This window comes from Podarcis gaigeae, assembly GCF_964106915.1.
Source record: "Podarcis gaigeae genome assembly, chromosome: 5".
Classification (NCBI taxonomy): Eukaryota; Metazoa; Chordata; class Lepidosauria; order Squamata; family Lacertidae; genus Podarcis; species Podarcis gaigeae.
The window spans coordinates 27228987-27250880 of record NC_139681.1 but is presented as its reverse complement, the minus strand read 5'-3'; the positions used below and the strand labels follow the sequence as shown (position 1 = coordinate 27250880).

General features: G+C 43.9%; 2 protein-coding genes and 1 long non-coding RNA gene across 18 annotated transcripts in view; 2 read left to right on the top strand and 1 right to left on the bottom strand.

The window, feature by feature from the left end:
• Positions 1-16401, top strand: part of FAM13C (family with sequence similarity 13 member C) — a gene marked incomplete at its 3' end in the record, with an annotated part of 76577 nt that extends 60176 nt beyond the window's left edge. For 6 of the 14 annotated variants that reach the window (XM_083740420.1, XM_083740421.1, XM_083740426.1 and 3 more), the window contains 4 exons: positions 5823-5918; positions 7433-7632; positions 8187-8288; positions 9241-16401. In XM_083740420.1, coding sequence (XP_083596546.1) covers positions 5823-5918; positions 7433-7632; positions 8187-8288; positions 9241-9364 — 522 coding nt within the window. Of the gene's footprint in view, positions 1-5822; positions 5919-7432; positions 7633-8186; positions 8293-9240 lie in introns of those variants that run through there. The other 8 variants (XM_083740422.1, XM_083740418.1, XM_083740423.1 and 5 more) reach the window with 6 other exon arrangements.
• The window catches only part of PHYHIPL (phytanoyl-CoA 2-hydroxylase interacting protein like), a 77483-nt gene continuing 71481 nt past the window's right edge, over positions 15893-21894 (bottom strand). For all 3 annotated transcript variants that reach the window (XM_083740496.1, XM_083740498.1, XM_083740497.1), the window contains 3 exons: positions 21091-21265; positions 19557-19674; positions 15893-17539 (listed from right to left, as the gene is read on the bottom strand). In XM_083740496.1, the coding sequence (XP_083596622.1) occupies positions 17005-17539; positions 19557-19674; positions 21091-21265 (828 nt within the window). In that variant the 3' untranslated portion in view covers positions 15893-17004. The remainder of the gene's footprint in view (positions 17540-19556; positions 19675-21090; positions 21266-21894) is intronic.
• Positions 17563-19312, top strand: LOC310845478. Its single transcript, XR_014564788.1, has 2 exons — positions 17563-18635; positions 18984-19312. It is a non-coding gene; the product is annotated as an uncharacterized lncRNA (long non-coding RNA).

Below are 21894 nucleotides of genomic sequence, written 5' to 3'. Positions count from 1 at the left end.
CCCTGCAGCCTGATAGATTGCTGCTGTTGGGTGACAATTGAGAAGAGAGGGCATCTTGATGGATCTAGTCTCTCAGCCGAACTGATGGAGTGTCCCTGCTTCCCACCTCTTGCTCTGCCACAGCCTGGTGGAATGGCTGCTAGATGTCAGTTGATGGAGGGAAGACTATGATGGGCCTCGTTTATATGTCAACAACATAATTAGGAAGCATGTGTCTTAAGACTTTAGGCCTTGTGTGTGTTGTTCATAAGCTCTCATGTCTTAGACAAATGTTACAGGGAAAAATAACAGCCTCAGTCCAGAGATAGTGTCCCATTGAAATCAGTGGGACAAGGACATCTCTCTTTTGCTGGACTGGGCACAACGTCTTCATAACAAGGGATGAGGGCTGTTTTAATTGTGATGATGGCCATGTGGAGACCGTCATAAAGCAGTGGCCCACTTAGGAACTCCAGGGCACCGGACTCAAGGCTTATCAATGTGTCATCAGCTGTATAAAGCATTTGCACAGGAAGATGCTTCTTCGTGGTCTTTGTGCGGCTGTTCCCATGTTTAAATCAGCCCCAAGGGTTTTTAAAAAGACATTTTTGTGTCCTGCCTTATGTCCAAGGTGGTATCCAATGATCATGATTTTTAGGTAGTAACTACATGACCCTCAGTTTAGGCTAATCTGCTTGTCCCCGCTCCTCCACATGCAGCTGCTGGGTGATCTTGGGCCAGTCACACTTCTCTGAAGTCTCTCAGCCTCACTCACCTCGCAGAGTGTTTGTTGTGGGGAAGGAAGGGAAAGGAGATTATTAGCTGCTTTGAGACTCCTTAGGGCAGTAATAAAGCGGGATATCAAATCCAAACTCCTCCTCCTCCTCCTCCTCTTCTTCTTCTTCTTCTTCTTCTTCTTGTCATTTGTAGTCTGATAGGCAATCTGACCTAGAAAGGGAATGCAGCATCATAGCACCAGTGGAGATCAGCTTTGTTTTTAAGTTAACTTATTCAGTTTTGAGAACTTCTCTGCAATGTGAACCTTTTCCATCTCAGCCTGACTCATCTGGCTCAGTTGCTTACCAACATAACCTAGGCTGTTGTTATTATACATCAGATCTATCCCAAATAAAGGATCTATCATCCACAGTTTAATTGTGGATGTGGGGGCCAACCTGGCATGTGTTACTGAGACCTGAGTGGGTGAGCTACATGGAGTTAGTCTTTGTCCAGTGTAGGTGTCATTGTGATGCACAGCGATTCATTCTCTCCCAAAAGTGGTGGTGATGGACACTTGGATGGTTAGAAAAGAGAATTTGACACATTCATGGAGGACAAGCTGAAGAAGTGCATTGCAATATTCGGAGAAGTGTCAGTTTCAAGCAGTGGATGAGTTTTGGATTGTGTATTGTTTCAGAATCTACCAAATTTGGTAGGTTCACCTTTTAAATGAGAACTGAATCAAATTTCACTTCCATCCTTACAGTGATTGTAGGAGATGCTTTGTCACTCTTGCGGTGCTGTGATGTAAAATTGATTTATTGTTGTGGTGGTTTGATTTTTTCCGGATTGTTATATTTTATTATGTAGCATATATTTTTTATGAATTTCCCTGCTCTGGGATTGATTTTAATGAAGAGTAGATTATAAACCACCCATATAAATCAGTACACAAATTAAATCCAAAAACAACCCTTAGCGGCTTTTGCTCTGCTTGCTTATCACCCCCCACCCCCCGTCCTGCTCCCTGGCCACAATTTAATTCGGCTACTTAAAATTATACCAAGAAATCATGAGCTCTGTCAGAAGCATATATATGAAAGCTGGTTTATCCCCGTTAATCCTCAGAAGTTTAAAACAAATTGCAGAACTTTTCAGGCAGCTGTAACTGGTCTAGGATTAGTTAAATGTGTGCACTCATATGGCACCTGCAAAATAAGATTGAGGAGTGGATGTTTTTTCATCTCGTCCCAGTCCTGTAAACTGCTGCCTGAGAAGATGTTGCACGAGAGCCAAGGCTGATACCAGGAAAGAACTTTGTCTCCTTTGCCTGAAATTCAGTGCAGACAGCCTGCGGCACATACAAACAAGGTTGAAGCTACTCCACTTTAGCAAGGATGGAGGATCTCTTCTGGTCAGGAAGCATAGTACCTCTGGTGGGAAACACGTTGTGCTTCTTCTGGGGTACTTTGTCCACCTTTGGTCCCCACCCTGCAGTGGGGACCCAGGTTTACGAGTCAAGTACAATAAGGCTGTAAGATGAGATTACTTGAAACAATTTATGGGAGATGGATAGTAAAGAAAATCAAATGCATTTGTATTTTTTTTCCCCTCGGATGATAATTAAATTAAATTTGATGAGCATCAGCTTTGGGGCTTGTTTTTAGAGAGCCTTCCAGGTTAACCCAATCTAATTAGGTACATGCCTGCATGAAGACCGATTGAAAGGCCCACAGTGCTTTCTGAATCAGAGAGAAAACTCAAAGAATAGGATATCAAATGACACTTGTTGGTGCTGGAGGGAGCGAGGAACCTTTGACTGATTCATCAAAACAACTCTGTAAGCTTTATCACTTTGAAATATAGCCACTTTCTAAGGGGTCTTCAAGGCTTTGTGCATAATTCAGAAACCTGCAGATGGTTATACAGCACAGAAAGAAGAGGACCTAATCTAGCTAAGGTTTGTTGGGGCTAATGTTACAGTTACAAGCTGTGCTGAGTACACGGAATCAGTGGCGTAGCGTGGGTTATCAGCACCCGGGGCAAGGCAAGTAATTTGCGCCCCCTAACCCATGGATTTGCGCCCCCTAACCCGTGGATGTGCGCCCCCTAACCCATGGATTTCCCTAACCCCCAGATGTTGCGCCCGGTGCGTCCGGCCCCCCCTGCACCCCCCACGCTACGCCCTTGCACGGAATAAGTCGGTTGCAAGTACAGGCAACCCCTGATTTGCGTGGGGTTCCATTCCGAGTCATTGCACGCTTGTGTGAAAACTCATGCAATTGAAACACCCCCTTCTGCCCTGCCCCACCCCTCTTCTGCCCCTTTAGTGATGCCTTTTATGACGTTTCCGGGTTTGGCGATGTGCGCATGTGTGCAGTTGTCCATATATTGGTCACGTCTAAAAGTCACCTTTCACTGAGACTTGGACAGGCTGAGGCCAAACTGTCATTATTCCACGTGTATTGTGTTTTGGTACAACTTCTGCCTGCCAAGTCCATGCACATGTCCAAATTGGAGAGGCATGGATTTCTTTTAGACCGTGGAATATAATGCATCTTTTCATGTTCCTTCTTGCTTTTCCTACACGTAATGTATAAATGGAAGTGGAGAGAACGGATTGAAATCTTCTGTCTAGGGATTTGCTAGTTTTATGTGTGCAACCTGATGGGTACTTAAAACCTGGCGAAGGGAGGACTGACTTTCCTGATTCTGTGTAGATGTTTTCTAGTTAAAGCGTTTCAGAACAGGAGATTTATGCGTGGGAAAAGAGAAAGTAAAATAAAGCAAAAGAAACTGGTGTCTTTACAGATGGACAGAGCAAGCTTCTTCCTGTGCATGCTCATGCAGGAGAAATTAGGTGTCTCCCAGCATATGCTAAGGTAGACCTGCATATTTCAATGGCTCAGGAACCGCACACACTCTGCACATGTATTTCCTGGGGCTGAATTGCCACCTTGAGCAGTAGGTACTGTAGACTTGGTTCCTGTGGCTGGCTTTGGAGCTATGTATGCTATGCATTACAGCTTTAACAGCAGAAATAGCCACTTACCTTTGTGGATCTGTGGGGCTGGCCCCTTTCCTGCCTTAGCGTGGCTGCGCCGCAGGCAATCGTGGCCTGCCAGAGGGGGTGTGGTTTCGTCCTCACGCAGAGGAACAGTGGGGCTTCCTTTCTGGTTGTGCAATGACGCTGCATGCAGTTAAAGCTACTGGTCTTGTGTGCATGTGCCTCTGCATCAGGGTTGAAGAGGCTAATGATGCAAATATTTACTTCCTGCTTTCTCATACATCAATTGAATTGGACTAAAAAGAAAGTCTCTCTCCCCCCCCCTCTCCTTTGGTCCGCCCTCAGCTGATTTGCTTGAGGATAGCTCAGTGAGAGAACACATGTCTTGTCTGAGAAAGTCCCAGGTCCAGGCCCTGACCTCTGCAGTTCAAAGATTGCTGGTTGCAGGTTGCGGAAACGTCCTGTCTGGGGCCTTGGATATTACTGTATAAGGATTCAGTATAAGGGAGCTTCATACATTCATTTCCAGATCTGCTCAGTTTTTCTTCCTCTCAGCCCCCATTTCCAGTATCCTGACTATTGCATGGTTCCCCATGCATCATATCCTTAAGGATTTGCTTCTTGGTTTTCCATTTATCCTACAGCAAAGTTCATATCTTACTTAAGGTGGGATTCACCCAACACACCATGTTAGTGGAAGTCCTGGGCAATGGGGCTATCTCATTGCACCTGTCCCCTTCAGTTGGCTCGGGGTTGGTGTTGGGGGGTGATTCCCCCAGAACAGCACTGGGGAGGGAGAGGGGGGAGAGTTTCATCTGGCTGCAATGCTTGAACTGGTGGGATGTTTGCAGTAGAGGGATTTTTAAGTCTACACTTGGTTTTTGATTACGCTGGGCTTTTGTGTCTGTGTAGTCGCTGCCCTGAATGTATAGATCTTATATATTGTGGAAATGGAGGATTACACCATAACTGAAGGTTGCAAATGTGGATTGGCAAATCAGTCTATTTCTGGTCTGTGTCACTAATCAAACCCATTTCTGATGTTCTTCATTTTTTAAATCTGCACTCGAATTCGCATTTAGCTACATGTTTAAATCATTTAGTTGCAAATGTATTTTTTCTTCAAAATATGCATGTTTAAACATGTTTTGTTACTGTTTTTGAGCCACTGGAACATCCGGTTTAAAAATCTGGTGGACAACTTAAGTTTCAATCTGCATCTTTGTCTGCGAGGTTCGGATCAGGTCATGTCAAATGAGGATTCTCAGATACTCAATTACTCAAGCTTCTCCAGTTACCAGTGCCTTCAAACTTTCCCAGAATGGGACGTCTGTCAAAATGACCTTTGAGCCAAACCTACTTGTACTGCTTTACATTGTAACTGTCCATAATGTGGTTTCTAGAACTGCCTTGGCATTTTCACTAGGCCTTCCATAAGAATGGACAATCTTGAGGACATGACATAAACGAAATCCTTTCAGCCACCAGGAGCAGGCAAAAATGTATGACTTCTTTCAGTGTAATTACCTCATTTTGTCTTGGCTTGAGTCCCTCTTTCCTATTATTTTGAGGCAGAAATTAATCATGGTGCTAAGACTCAATTATGTCAAAGGAGAGGTTGGTAGATATCTGGACAGTCCGCGGCTTGACAATCCTTACGTTGACTGACAGTCAACAGCAAGTCACTAAACCAAGCACCCAGCGCCATAACAGTGCCAGTATTTTGAGACAATGGATCATGCAGTTGTCAGGGACAAGGAGTATACAGAGACAGTGGCAATTTTGATCCTAGCACTCCTGGACACCTGTTTTTGCAGGACTACTGGAGTCCAACTTCAACACAAACGTGGTGCTCCAGTGAAATTGTTAGCCAACCAGGAATTTACTTCCTCGTTTTTAAATCCCTATTGCAAAAAAAAAGCAGTGGCACGAAGTGCATTTGTGGGTTGTTTTTTTTAAGCCAGAGTCACACTTCCCTCCTGCTACTGTTTATGCTAAAGAAACATAAAGCAGTGTATAGATTAGGACCAACAACGCTTCTTCTTTGGCACCCAGCACAATACAGACATCTTGTTTCACCAGAGTCAATATGGTGTTGCTTCTTATTTCTTTTCAGGGAAACAAGCAAGATAGGAGTCTGATGAAGCCCCTTTATGATAGATACAGAATTATCAAGCAGCTTCTGTCGACGCCAACTTTGATCACAACCATTGTAAGTCCAAAGGAGATTGCGGAAATAAATCTGCCCAAACTTTTGCCTTTTTAAAGGCTCCATTCATATGAAGCGTTTTGCCCACTAGGGAATCCTTCTCACGGAATGTGTTGAGGGAATAGTACAACCAAGGGAACTGCAAAATAGCCTTCCCAAGAATGGAGTAGCAGCTGTTGAGAATGCTCAATACAGTGTTTATTTAGGCTCCATCTTGCCTCTCTGTATAATGATTGTTGTTGCTGTTTTAAAAAAATAAATTTACTGTTTTACAGTTTTAATTAACCCTGCAGATTGACAACACATCCAGGACTACTGCTGGAAACCAATGTTACTCTGGTGTTTTCCACGCAGTGCTGGATTTACGTATAAGCTAAACAAGCTATAGCTTAGGGCCCCACTCTCTTGGGGCCCTCAAAAAAATTAAAGGAAAAAACCCTGTATTAATTGTATTTCAGTTCAGCAATTACTTTGATAAAATACATATTTTGTTATGTACAAATGGCTTTTGATACCTATTAGGTCCATAAATTACCATATAGCATATATTCAACACGAAAAACAGCGACAATTTGTTGTTGACAAAGGACAGCTGGACATATAAAGGGCTCCATTACCTTCAGTAGCCTAGGGCCTCATCAAACCTAAATCCAGTCCTGTTTCTACAGCAGACTAATAACCCTTGGAAGTTAAATATGTCCATACATATATCTGTAAATCCCTGGGAGCAACATCTGGGGGACACAACTGATATGCGCACACTTTATTTCCACACTTGGTGCATGACACTGGTCTTCACACCGGTGTTTCCCACTGGAATTCTGATGTGTCCTGCCCTTCCTTTCCCACATTCCTGGGTATCCCCATCTTTTGGATTAGGGAAGTTGCATCCCAGGCAGATTTGAGTCCTCAGGTTGTCTTCTTTTAAAAAGTAACCACTGTGTCTAGCTCAAACTTTGATAATAACAAAGCTTGTACAGTACTGGGAAACAATGAGCATCCTTTGGGAAGGTGTCTTTTATGAGAGTGAAGTAAGCCAAATTGTTTGTTGCTACCCCATTAAGGGTGTGCCTCACTTTCTTTTCTGTGGCAATCTGCTTACACGAGTAAGGCTGCAAACACAAGCATTATTCCCAAGAAATAAAATGCATTGGACTCAGCATTTTTACTTGTTTAGGACTGGGCTTCAAGGCTAGTTCCATGGAAATGCTTCTGAAGGAAAACTAGATCCCCAAAATTGCAGTTTCTTACATTCATGTTAAGAGGCGGTGTCACACAAAGTTAATTCCCTTGTGGGAATGACCATGTGAATTCCTGATTAAGAGTGTGTAGCTTATGTCCTGAGGAGATTCTGTCAGTCACATTTTCTTAGCATTCTTTTTTAACCATGGTTACTCTCATGCACTTTCTATGGAACTTTTTCAGTAGTTATTTCTGGTGCAGATCTAGTTTATATTTCCTTTCCACCGATGTGCATGCAGGTAATTAATTTGATAACCCTCGTTCTGTGTTACAAGCAGGAGGAGGAAGATTCTGACGAAGATCACTCCCAGAGCAGCTATGAATTGTCCTCTGCCATGTCCCTCCATTTGCCTTCTGATCAACATCTCTGTCATTCAGATGAGGAGAATGAGCCTGCCTTTGTGTCACCCCTGGATGAAAAGAAAGCAGTCAAACAGCCTGCCCTGTCAATGTCCAACTTGCACGAGGCCACAATGTGAGGACCGATTTTTGTTTCTTAAACTGAACAAAATAGCATGGTTGTTCCTTAGGGGGGATACGGTTTCTGACAAGATGCAGAAGTGTGGGGAACAAAAAGTGCAAATCTCCCCGTCATCTCTTCGCATTGTGCTTTGAAGTGATCCTAAGCCATCTGTTCACATGCCTAATGTAACAGAGGATATATTTTTGTTTCATGCCTCTGCTAATAGTCTTTTTACGGCATCAACAATGACCCACAGCTACAAACAGTAAATACGTACTGGAAATTGGCCTAATGTAGTACAACTTTTCCTACTTGCCTAATAATAATAATAATAATAATAATAATAATAATTAGTGTAAAACATTACTGTAAATCACTCTGTGTCTTGTCAGAACTGTCAATATCTATTGGAATTAATTAGCAAAATGCATGTCGTTTGAGAACATCCTGTCCTAGGCACGGGCTGAAAGAGGAGCACCTGTTGAAGCTGCATGCATATTCCTGATCCCAACTCTGTTACCTGTCTGTCACTTTCAGTGTTTTCAGACACAATTCTCCTTTTGCAGGCCCGTACTGCTGGAACATCTCCGAGAAACGAGAGCTGATAAGAAAAGGCTAAGGAAAATGTTACGAGAATTTGAGGATCAGTTCTTTAAGCAAACAGGAAGGTAAGGCAACTACATTCATGCTTGGTCTCTGTACCCCTTCTGTATGTCGCTGCTGACCTAGACAGTCACAGATCCTGAAGAGTAAGTTGTCTACAGATCTCTGAGTGAGCCTTTCCCCTGTAGTACTAAAATCCTGAGAATTTTCCTCACTACACAAACCGAGATTTGCCAAGGAATTCTGATTTTGCCATAGCAAAGGTACCCTTCTTTTCCTAGGAATTGAAATTGGCAGGCACACATCATGCTCACAACTCTCTGCCCTCCACCACAAAAAAAGTTTATTATTGAGGTGTGTAAGAATAAGAGGTATCTTCCTGCAGGAGAACTTCCTCCCTATGTGCCTATGATTGGAAAGAGACAAGTCCAGAGGAGCCATTTATGCAGAGATATACTGGGCAGCCACCTCTGTCTGTCTGTCTGTCTGTCTATGTGTGTTGGGTTTAATTGAGTTGTACCAGCATACTGGCAGTTTTAAGTTTGCCACAATGTACACTTTTGGGGATTACTCTCCTGCTCATTCCATGGGAGTATTTGTTGGCCATTTGTAGATGAGAACAGCACCTATGATTTGTTGAAAAGACCACATATTAGAATAGCTCACATACAGAGCAGACCCAATGGCCTTCAACATGTTAACAAACGTATTAATGTGTGTGAGTGCAGGGGTGTCCCACAGTCTCTGAACCCCAATGTCTCAAGCAAGCACATCACCTAACCTTGCATACAGTTCTCTCCAACATTCACTTGCCTCTTCTTTGGAAGAGGACTGTCTGAATGTGGGTTTTTAAATATCAATTCCTAAAAACATATCTGCACTATATTTTCTTTCCCCTTGTTATATGTGGGAACCTATAATTAAAGAGACAAACACAAAAGTCATATTTGAGCCAGAAGTGCTCTGCGAACGCTTGCTCCTTTTAAGCCCCAGCATTCAAATTTTGCCGCTTTACAGGACTCCCCAAAAGGAGGACCGCATTCCCATGGCAGAGGAGTACTTGGAATACAAGCACATCAAAGCCAAGCTGAGGCTGCTGGAGGTCCTCATCAGCAAGCACGATGTCTCCAAAACCATCTGAAGTCCAGTGGTTTGCAATAGTAAAACTCCTTGGTCTGGGAAAAGGAGAGAGAGAGAGGATTGCACAGGTCTGGCTCTTCCTGCACAATGGCTTTGACACCTTGAAATTCTGATGCACTTTATTTATGTTCTACCGCTGCAGGTGAGCAAGAGAGTGAGAGAAAGGGGTGTGAGAATGCAGGAAGGAGGAGTGATTGAATGGGAGGGCTAACACTTACCTGTGAGTCGCCTCTTGTTTCTGGAGCTGTTTTTCACTCGGACAAGTTTCCCCTCGCTTTAGCCAAAAGGAGGTAGTCATATATGCACATTCAGGAAGCCCGGTTGGCGGGACTTCCTGTTTCCCTTCAAAGCTCCACTGCGACGTGTTTCCAGGCAGATGGTGCTAATTCAACAGCACTCAAAGGTATGGAAGGACAGTGCAATCATCCAAACAGGCTCACCCAGGTGTTGTTGTTTTTTTGTCTCTTCCCACTTGGGCAGCATAGGACTAGAGAAATAGAGAGGCACATCAAAGTCTCTTGAGCAGCCCATCAGGTAAACTTGGAACACAATTCTAGGTAGGCAATTCTCCTAAACCTACTCAGCATTATGAAGTGTCCTCCGCAATCTGATAGGCCTTTTTTATTTGTGATATTCCAGTGTGTAGCCTGGACAGCTTTTGTATCCTAGGATTCACTGGGAGGGCCAGAATGAAAACCATCCCTAATCTTGGGAGGAGAGATGAACCAGTAAAGAACCTCTTTTCTGCTTGCTGGGCTAGATAAAAAAGTACAGGTCACAGCGAAACTGTAGTTTTCCATCTTGGTTGAGGACAATGACGGAAGGAAAACCAGCACACTCCTGCAGATAAAAACTTGACCAACAACCCCCAGGAATGTGAGCAGCTGTATTTTCTGGTTCAGTGTGCTCTAGAGGACCCTGTTTGCCCAAACACAACCATCAGTCAAAAATCTTACTTTCTCCGTAGATCAAATACCTGTGCAGGAGGGGACATTTTTGAGAATTTAATGGGCACCCAAGATACAAGTCTTCATCCGTCCTGCGTTTAGGGAGTTCCTGATCCTCTTGTTTCCCCTCCAATATTTAACAGATAAGGACCATCTAAATCCACCAGTTTGGCAGAGACACTTCTCACTTGATGTGTATGACACCCTGCCTGAAATGGCGGAGCCAGGGTGGAAGTGCAGGGCAAGATAGCTCCTGCAGGATAAAGGTAGACTGAAGGATGGCTCTGATATAGGCAGCAACCTATGTTTGTGGAATGTGCACAGATTGGACTGCATGGAAAGCTCCACTGGCTCCTGCATCATTCAGGCTGTATTTAGGGTAGGTAGAAATTCTACTTTTCAGGTGCAGGAAACATGGGAAGAATTATGGCACAAAGAAAGAGCCTCAGATACCTAGTTCAGATACCAAATTGACAGGCAGAATTTTGGAGAGCGATTCACATTTGGCGGGATGGGGGTATTATGGGATGGGTTTGAGGCAGGAACAGGAGGTGATGTGGTCTGAATCAAGGGTAGCCAGCACCAGATCTTACAAATGTTTTGGAGTACAGTTCCCACCTGTTAGCTGTGCTGGCTGGGGCTGATGGGAGTTGGAGTCCAAAACATATAGAGGGCACCATGTTGGATGCATGAGACAGCACCCAGATGTTGTGGGTGGGTGGAATCCTGTGGCAGAATAGAAATATGCAGAGCTTGTCTGAGCTGTTGTTTGTGAGTGTGTGCTGTAATTCCACGCAAGCAGCAACCCCCCCCCCCCGCATAACATATGGAACTGGGTATAGAATTCCATTTCCTGACAACGGTAGCAGCTTTTTATCTCCTTATTTTTTTTGGTAAAAATAGGAAGGAGGCTCCTAGCTCTTGGTTTGCAAAGGCATGCTTGTGAAAGTGTGTGTGTGTGGGCAACACTTAGTGAAATGTCAGGAGGCAGCATGGAAACAGCATAGGATTTGCAGTGGTGTGACTTCAGGGCCTTTAACGGCTTTTCCTTCATCGTGACTAAATTAAAAACAGAAGAAGAAGAGAGTTGTGCGCAGCAAGATAAGTTATGACTATTTGTGTAATGTACACAGGTTGTAGAATTCTGCTTTTCTTGCTGAAGAACTTGGCTTGCCCATTTTCATTGCAATACCATAGCCTGCCCATTTCCCCCACCCAGCAGAGGCCCGTGTGAATGGCAGCTATTCCTTCTGGATCCTCAGCTCTGTGAAGGTCAAAGAGGCTGTCTTCTCCACACAACGCAAGGGGTATTCAGATCACCATGCGGTTCCTGCCATGCTGGCACATCAAGGCAAGAGTGGCTTTGCTGAGGCTGAGGCAACCTTTCCTGTGCTGGAAAGCTGGGGAGAGCAAGCTAGCAGAGCTTCATTGTTCTGGGAAAAAAACCAGGGTCTTCTGGTTCTAAATATGCTTATTGGAGGAAGCTAACTCTAGCAGGAACCTAACTTAGGCTTTGGACGATGGGCCCAGCTTCCTGAATTTGCATAGCACTCATTGATTTTGGCTGAGTGAGAGGAAAATCCCAATAAGGCATGCAATACCTGCTTAACCAGGGAAGACAAGGTTTCTCTTTGAAGTGCACTGTGTAGAAAGTTGCAGAACGAGAGAAGGAAAACAGGGGAAGGAGGAGGGTTATTGTTCCTCATTTGACCCTCTCCTCTTTTTCCACTACCCAGTCATTATTTCTGGCTGTATGAAGCCGACTTCAAGTATAGCTGCCTCTCTGCTATCATTGGCAGGTGCCCCATTCAAGCAGAGGGGCTGCAGTGGAAGCTGTACCCTCAAGACAGCTTTGGGGGTGGGGGCCTAAGGGTGTATGTGAAGCTTGCCGCTTCCCATTGGCCCCAAAGCCAAGACTCAGGGAGAGGACCCCCCACCTCATGCTCCCAGAAACTGTGAAGGAACAATTCCTAAGTTTAAAGGATCCTCCAAGTGGGGGGTCAGATTAGGCTTGGAGCTCCCTCCTTCTCCATAAACGCACCCACCACCTGCCTCTGCTCACATTATCCCTTCCTTCTGCCCCTCACCCAAAGCCACTCTTAATTTTTTTTCTTCACGCTCCCCCCCAATTGGAGAGACCCACCACAGGCCTACCCCTGGATGTATTTTGGTGCCTAGCCTGTTCGTGTGCAGGTGATACCCACACACTCTCACCCATTTACTAATAGGAGTGATGGCATAATTGCATGTATTTTACCAGGTGGATGCCATCTAGATTTGTAAGAGCAATGAAATATCGCTGGTGTGTGTGTGTGTGTGTGTGGTGGAAGGGAAGGAGTCAGCAGCCGTATTGCACATGCCCATTTGCCATTTTAGGTACAATTCCAAAAACAATGATGTTTGCAATGTCCACTTGGATCATTAGACCTGTGCCTTATGAGCCGGCAGTTTCTAGATAATTATATTCATGGCCATTTATAACCACTGGTTGCAGAACAATTGAAACAAAAAGATAAAAGGACAGACAGCTGGGCTTCCAGACCCAACTCTCTTGTCAATAATGCTTGGTTAAGATAAATGGGTTTAGGTGGGCAGAGCACATCTGTGAGACAGGGCGAAGCCCACTTTCCCTACCCACTTGTGCTTGTCTTGTACAGAGTCAGACCATTAGTCCATCTAGCTGAGCATTGTTTACTGGCAGTGTCTTTTCAGGGATGGTTCTCTCCCATCCCTATGTAGAGATGTCAGGGATTGAACCATGGTGTTTCATGTGGCTTTCTACAGTTGTATGACTTTTTAAAAAATAAAAACCTCCCTCTCTCATTGCTCATTGGGAGGAAAGTTACAGTAGGTTCAGGACTGGAATGTCCGCCTCCCCCAAATTCAGGGGACATTGGATCCTGTAGATCCAGCACCTTGTCCATCCTACTGTGGACTCTGTTTGTCTTCTCAGATGTTGCAGGTCTGATCATGGAGATCTGCCAGCTGCTGACCTTTCAAGGCAGATCTCTCTCTCACCCTCACGAGAAGGAGATGGAACAAATCCTGTGGTGCCAGGGACAGCCTCCCAGGAGCTATAGAATTCACACCTAGAGAAATTTTAAAAGCAAACAAACCATCAATTTTAAAAAGTAAGAGAGGTGGAGTGTTGTGCTGATGACAGGTGGCTTTTTTATCCCTTAGCTCATGGCAAAGGAGTCGGCCAATTCATTTTTCCAGGCTTCATCTCTGGCATGAGCACTGGAATGCAAAACACCAGGGAGGTCCTGCATGAAAATAGCTATCAGGAGCAGGACTCCTCTGTGCATTGCCTGCCAGTCTAATTTTTCTTTAATAGTTACAAGTTTTCGTGAGCGTGTCTCGTTGTTGTTGCCTTTATTCACTCATTATTCAACTACTCCAAAGCAAAACATCAGAGTGGATCTTAAGACACAGTTATGATGATCCAAGCTGGTTACAGGTACTTCTAAGTTTCGGAGTTTACCCATTTTGGCAAAGTCACGCAGTCTTGCCCATTGCATTTGGCCCTAGTGTTGCTGCTTGCGCCCCCGTTATCCCATTCCTAGAGCCTCTTGCTTTCTCGAGGAACCTTGATTACAGTGTGCACCGAGAAACTAAAGCTTGTGGCACTCAGACTTAAACTGCAGTCCTTGAGATGGGATAGATTAAGGTCATTGGGTAATGTTAGCAGAGTGTTTTCTAGAGTTCCCGTTTTTGCCAGTGCTGCTGCACAAGCTACCACACCACCACCAGCAGCAGCACCTGCTGTTATTGAGCCCGAGCGCTGCAGGCAAAGGACAGTGGCTACCGGATGCCTAAACAGCAGCTGTGCTCTCCAGTAGTTGTGATATTGCGCATAGATTCGAGGGATGCTTGGGTTTTCTTTGGAAGCTTACCGGGGTTTGGCCAGAACAAGGCCAGTAGTGCTAGACTAGCAGTTCCGAAAGCTTTATCCGTCATGATAATCTCCCTTACAAAGTGCACCCAGAATTCACGGTGTTGCAAATGGGGAGTAATAAGATCAGCAGGGTTGGTGACTGTGATACAAAACTGACTGTTTCCATGCCGAAACCCTTATTAAGTTACTCTGATTGCAGTTCTGTTGATCTTCCAGAAGCTTTAGAAGCAGGTGTGTGTTGGATGTCGCTGGAGCCGGGAAAAGGTTATTCGTCACTTGAGCCCTTAACTCATAGAGCGAGGTAAAATAGCTTAAGAAAATGCTGAAGCAGAACAAAGAGGTAAAAAATAATAATTTTGAAAAGTCTCAGCTATTTGGTGGGGTGTGGGGATACGAAATATGGCATATATAAGGGAGAAATAACTTAAACAGGAAAGAGTGGCTATTTAAAAAATGACCAGGCAATGTAAAGCTGCTCCATCCTTTTAAGCAGAAATTGCTTAAAAGACACCGGTTGATAGAAACCGAAATAAAGCAAAGTGAAGCAAAGTTATTAATGGCACATGCCAATTTTTATTTCTGTAGCACTTTTCCTTAGCCCAGTGCTATAATTTGTTTTGCTTTTTCCTGACAACCAAAGCTTGTTTGAAAGCATGCACTTTGTAGGACCTTAATATTTCCTGTGTGATGATTGCCAAGATGGTTTATTAAAAATAGTGACAATAGTTTATTGCATTATGATATTTTGGATAGATCAATGTATGCAGATTATTTAATCTAAGTGTCATGGTGATGAACTGAAGGAGGCTGGGCTTCTTTTCTGGTTTACTGTGATAGATTATAAACGTGGATATATTCCCCCACCCCCACCCCCCGGTCTTGCCGTTAAAAAAGGAAGACGCCTTTATAAACAGAGGCAAATTTGCAATAGGTCACTCCTGAGTGGCACATGAATTCCATGGGAGAGGGACAGTCGGCGAGTTCGCACCACTCACTGGCAAACGCAGGTTTCGGTGGCAAAGAAGTTCGAGAAAGAGCTCCAGGTAGAGATATATGTACTGTCTTTAGTGTTCTTGTTTTGTCATTTTGTACCAATGACAAGAAAACCAGGGGCATAATCCTTAGTCTTCCAGCACTGCTTCTGTAAAGGTGGGGGATCCCTGGGTAACTATGTGAGGTCATTGTGTAGTGCCCCTTGTGTGGGGCTGACCTTAACCGTGTGGTCCTGTCCTTGAGTGCAGGGTTTTATTTTCACAAATAGCCAGCACGGGGGTTGGGGTACAATCCAAGTCAGAACTGTGCAGTTAAGGTTATGTGCCGCTTGGCCTGGGAGGGCCAGCAGGGAGGCCTCCATCAATGCCTCTAGGGGAACCCCCTCCTTGCGAACAGAGCTGAAGACAATAGATTGTACCTCAGCTCTTTTTGCTATAGTAATAAAAGAAGCTGTTGATTTCATGAAGCCTATTTAGCCACAAAACTTGTTTTTTTATTTATTTCTGCTGTATGTAACGTTGAAGCATGGTTTTTAAAAGAGAAAAACAAAACAAAAAAACATTTGTGGGATCATGTCACACTGCTTATATACCTAAGTGGAATTTTTAAATTTATTTTTTAAAAAAAGAATGATGTAATGTTTCAGTGTAATTGGCTTGATCATTTATATAACTTTTATGAATCAGAATGGTCTCCTTCATAAATCTGTTTTAATTAAAAGTCATGTCAGAGCAACAGGAACAGATACACAAGAATTTGAAGTTTACAAACTACATCTTTGATAAGGGAAAAATGGTTTCATGACATATGTATACAGTTGCTATTAAAATGTATCTATATATTCTATATGATTGTATAATATTTTATACAACAGTACAAATAAAATATTTTTCTATTTATTATGTTGAAACACAGGTGGGTTTTTTCCCTGCTTGTTAGCTAATATAAATAACATAAATAACACTGTCAAACAACACATTGGAAGTGCTGACATTTTTTTTTCTAGGCTGCAAGAGTTAAATCATGCTGCAATTACACCCTTTCATGCTGTTTGGAGATATCTCAGTTAAGTTGTTCAGTAGATTAAAATGAATACATATTTAAAACACCATTTAGAAGCCAGTAGTTTTTTTTTTTTATTTCGCTAAAGCTTGTTTATATAGATTTGTTACATTTGGCAATATGAAGGAGGAGGAGGAGGAGAGAAAAATAATAAGAAAATGGAACACCAATTGCAGCATCTAGATATATATAAATGGTTGCTAGAAAGAAAAAACCCAAGATTCCTAACAGTTGAAAAGCACTGGTGGACCAAGAAGGTAAGGAATATACTAAGGGCAGAACTACATGCTTCACTGGGTACAGCGCTGCCGCCAATGACATCATGCCCAGGTTGGATGGTCCTTTTCCCCGACGACGTTTGGGCACACTTACCTGCTTTGCAGTTTGCCATCATGTTAAGTGCTGCCCACCACCGGTAGCCAACGATTTTTGAATGTGGACAGGAGGCTACAGAAACATGAGGACAACACAACATGGGGTGAGTGTGCCTGCCTTCTAAATATTACAGTGGGGAGGGGGAAATCTGGACACAGGGTGCCATGGTGGTGGTGGTGGAGCTGCTGCTCTGTGCCAGCTGCATTGTTAAAGCTCTGCTTGAAGAAGACTATTGAGGAATTTGATCACTGGTGTTTGCTCTTGGGAAGAGCAGCATTATGCATGCGTCTGATGAGAATGGATGGCAATGGGGAATAGGCCACAGAGAAGGCTCCTAAGGAAGAGTTGGGGGGGGGGACCACCGAATTAACGTCCAACACTGATGTTACACGTCTTGCAGCTGGGATCTTTCTTAGCGTTGGCCGTCGACAAGCTCATGAGCTGGTGGCCTGTGATTTCCGCGACGGTGCCGAGGGAGAGATCCACAGGGTCAGTGTAAATCACTTCCAAGATTACATCCTGCGCGTGGTGGTAGATCATCGCCCCGTCTTCTTCAGTGCAGGTCAGGAATTTGTTATCCTGCAAGTTCAGCTGAGGGAGGCGCTGCTTACAGAACTCGTCTCCCGGCGAGCCGGCGGGCGCGAGGACGAGGATGACATAGTGGTAGGCTGTGTACATGCAGTAGAAGTCCCCAAAGTACAAGTTAGTATTTGGGTTGAAAAGTTTTTCCGCCGCTATCTCAAACCTGTATCTTCCATAGGGCGAATCCTGTGGGGGCTTCCCAGTGTTGAATTCGGTGTTGCAGCTGAAGAAGATGCCCTCCAGCTTCCCGCTGATGGGAGAGCCGTGGCTCCCGCTGTTATCCTTGACCGAAGGCTGCAGAGCGCTCCCGTGCTGCTCTCTAGAAATGAAGGAAGGGTAATGGTTTATATTTACAGGGGCATCAGTGAGCGAGACATTAGGAACTTAAAGAAGCTGCCTTGGGTCAAGGAAGTGGCTTTAAACAAGACCTCTGGTCCATCTAGCGTGGTAGCAGTTGCTCTCCAGGGTTTCAGATCAGGAACCTTTCCTTTGTTTGATCAAAACAAGCAGCCAAGGTGAACCACTGTATTTACACACCTTCTGCCACCCACAAAAGCATATACCCCTTTCCCATTCAGGAAAACAAGCTATATAAGTGTGTAGGCACAGATCTCACATTCTAGCTTTTTAAAATGGCACCAGCAATTGTGCTTTTGGTGTACAAAACCTCTGAGACTTGCTTTCAGATAGGGCCAATCAATACATTGCTTCTGTTGGGCAAAGTGTGGAGAACTGATTTCAAGTCTGGAAAAATTAGAACTCAGAATTGACAGATTTGCCCCAGTCTAATGGCAACAGAATGCTAAGGGTCTGTTGGAACTGGAATAGAGTATCCAGAAAGAGGGTGTGGCTGGCTGGAACACTGAATGTGGGAATTCCATGCTGCAACATTTTGCTGCAGGCAGCAGCAGTAGCAGCAACAACCACCTCCCTGATTCTGCAGCACAGATTTTTTTTGTGTGTGGGGCAATTCCTAAGACTAGCTACACAGATGCGTACAGAATGTGCCACATCGGTGAATTATTCATGCAAGGGCAGAGAGTTATTGACTTCACCAGTTCTATGCTAGTGCAGCCACAAGGCAAATGTTAAATGTTTATCTTCCTGAAAGTGCCACCTTTCTGTTTTCCTAAAACAAGACTGAAAAGAAAGTGTATTCAAAATAAGATTAAGCTGCTGCAGATGAGCTAAACATCAAAACCACCATCAGTAAATAAAATCCATCATCCTGGAAATTGAAAAGGGCCAGGTAACTATTCTTGAACGGCAGTACAGTGACATCCAGTGGCCAGTTAAGCTAATTGTAGACCATTCCCTCCTCCCCCCCCACAGGCCTGGATATATTTACAGAACGTTTATACTACACTGATTCAAGTACATTAGAACAGAATAATTAGTCTGGTTCACACATCATGGTAAGTTAGCAAGCTATGGTTTACCAATTGTGCTCATGCAGCCTGCTAAAATTGTGCCCTACTCCTCCTTTTCCCTAGTTCCAAACAAACTGTGAAAGGAAGCCAAAGTATGCTGCTGGTCTGTTTTGGAGACAAACAAGCTAGGAGTGCTGGTTAGCACATAACACAACTTCAACTTGTTTTGCTTCAGCCTGGCTTGGGAAAGGGAGCAACAGCAGGGCAGGAGTTTAGCAGGGTGAAACAACACGTTTTGCTCCCTGATGGCAAGTCAAAGTTTGGCTTACTGACCTACTTGCTAATTATCTGAGGAAATGGAAGAAGCTGAATCCTGCCTCCTTTCTCAAATAGGTGACCAATGACAGTGGTGACAATCTGCACTTCCAGCCCTGGAAATTGTATACACAGCTGCCCAGTTGCATATGGGATTCTCAGTTGAGCTGAATTCTACTGCTCCCTCTAATGCGGGGAACTCAGGCCATGCCAGCCCCACTGAGAAGCAACGTGGGGTATCTGTATTCTCTTATGAGTCCCAAAGTTTGCAGAAGTATATGTATATATTTTTAAAGAGAGGTGCACAGCACAGTGTTTGTTACAAGTCCCATACCTCCTTTTGTACTCTAACTGAATCCCAACAATGGCAAATTATGAATAAATGACTGTATCTGGAGTTTTTAAAAGTCTTGTTGTATGCATGTTATTTTATAAAGCTGTCACCCACCTGAAGCTCTCAGAGGTGGCACAGATTATACAAACAAGTACCTGGCTACTAACTTCACCATGTATAACGTGTATTGGTAGCCAATGCTGATCAATAAAGAAGCTTACACATAGGCAGCTTTCTTGTTACGTACACAGTGGAGAAAACCTTGTCCTCAGCTCCGCGCAGAGATATTTGCCTTTGACAAGTCCTGGTTCTCTTACCTGATGTAGTCAAAGTATTCCTTGTGCTGGTTCCGATAAAACACAGAGAATTTAAGCATGCGCCCTGCAATCACTTCCGCCTTTTCCAAAAGCTGTGTTAAGTGGACCTTTGAATAATCTGTGAATAAAAAACAGTCTGCTAGTGGGAAGCAACACACAATGTTTTCCAAAGTCCACATGGTGATGCTTTACGCTCTGGGGTGAGACAGAGGTCAGTGGGGACCCTGGAGCGACGATCACGTTGGAAGTTCTCCAGCTCTCATTCTACCCTTAGAGAACATTCGAAACACGATTCTTTCGCTCAAAGAACCTGGGCAATGTAGCTACAATTCCCAGAAGCCCTTAATGAACTGCAGTGCCCAGAATTTATTTGGGAGAAAGAATGTGTTCAGAGAGCCACTCACACATTTTTCACGTTTTTCAATTTTTCAATTTCTATTCCATCCCTCATCTGTAGATTTCAGGGCAGTTCACAAGATAAAAATCACACACACACAGCATAATAAAAACAAGAACAAGACCAAACCAATAACTCCGGCTTCCTCCTCCGACAAACACATAGGATGTTAATTATCCAAAGGCTTGGTTGAAGAATGTTTTTGCCTGGCACCTAAAGGTGTATAATCAAGGCACCAGGCAAACATCCCTGGGGAGAGCATTCCACAGATGGGGACCCACCGCAGAGAAGGCCCATTCTCAGGTTGCCACCCTCTAGAATTCTTGAGGAGGCACATGAAGGGTGTCAGATGCTGATTTCAGGGTCTGAGCATACTTTTTTTTTCTACCTAAAAACACAGGGTGGACTTCAACATCACACTGTTACGAATGTTCCATTGGTGCAAATACTTCATTCAGCTTGGCAGATGGGACGATTCCCCCCTCTCCTCCTGCTGAGGGCTCTCTTGGGGCTTCTCCCAACCCCCCAGGGACAATTTTGGGGTGCACAGAGGTGCAAAGAAAAGGAGATGGGGAGAAGCACCATTGCTCACGTAGAAGTCCTTGCACAGGGCTTCTGGCAACGGGGCTCATAAGGTGAATCCCACCCAAAAGGGATTAGCTCCAGACTAACATGCTATTAAGAGCTCCCTCCCAAACCCACTAATTAACACAAAGCACACTAACCTCTGAGCTTTCAAAGTGTTTTAGTTCCAAGTGAAAAGCAGAAATAACAATGTGACGTTATTTCTGCTCACAGCAGCAGGAGGAGGAAATATATGATTAATATTACAGCAATCGGGGTAGGCCCATGAAAGGATAACGTTGGTGCCTTCACACAGAAGGGAATTGCCAAAAGCAAAATAGCCTGGAAGGATGTGTGCATTGTGAAAAAGAATCACTCAATTAATAGCAAGTCTGTAAAACAGTTATCTGTTGTAAACAGAAATGAGTTAAGTCACACATCTTGAAGATGCTTCTTTTTCTATGGGTGATATGCAACTAAGCCATCCTCAGAGCAAACCCAGTGAAATAAATGGACATACATTACTTAAGCCCATGACCCCCATGAGCTGGATCTTCATAGCAAAGAGCTCACCTCCTGTACAAAATTCTATGATTTCGCTCCATTCTGAAACCATGTAATCACCATCAACTTGCTTTGATGCAGTCTGCACGGCAACGGTGTACTCAGTTCTTGGACTCAGGAACCAATGTCCACGGACAGTCATGGGCAGGGGAACAGCCTTTGCCACTAGTTTCGTGGGTACATCCTAATTGGGCAGACAAAATGGGGAGATCAGGTGCGTGCAGAAACAGCAATAGCAACAATGATCATTCTAATCTCAAGTGCCTAACACAACCAGGCACTGTACAATGATTTAAAACGTTTATTGTTAGGGGTGGATGAAAAAACAGCCCATTTAAATACAGCATATTGTCTCTCAGAACAGGAATTTCTAAATGCATTTTATATTGTCTTTGAGCCAAGTGCAGTGCTGGAGCATTTGGCAAATGCACAAAATCTATGGATAACTACCGGTACGTACAAATCCATGCATTAGTCAGGTAGGTCTAAATTAGATTTGTATTGAAATATGAAAAATACCCATCTCTTCAAGCATTCCCCCATACAAACTAAATAAATTTTTAAAGTTCTGTTGGTGCCTAGGCTGCCATGTTAAATATATGAGCCTTCCTTTTTTATGCTCTCTAGTTGAAATCCTGCTTTCCTATCTTGCATTAGTCACCCCAATAAAATCAACTGAACGGTTGACTTTGGGCAATGCAAAGTATTTGGCTAGGAATCCTTCTAATACAGCAATTGCTTTCTGATGAAACTGGAATTACAATAAGGCAGAGCAGCATTATCTGCTATTATGCTAAAGCAGTGTGCATAGTT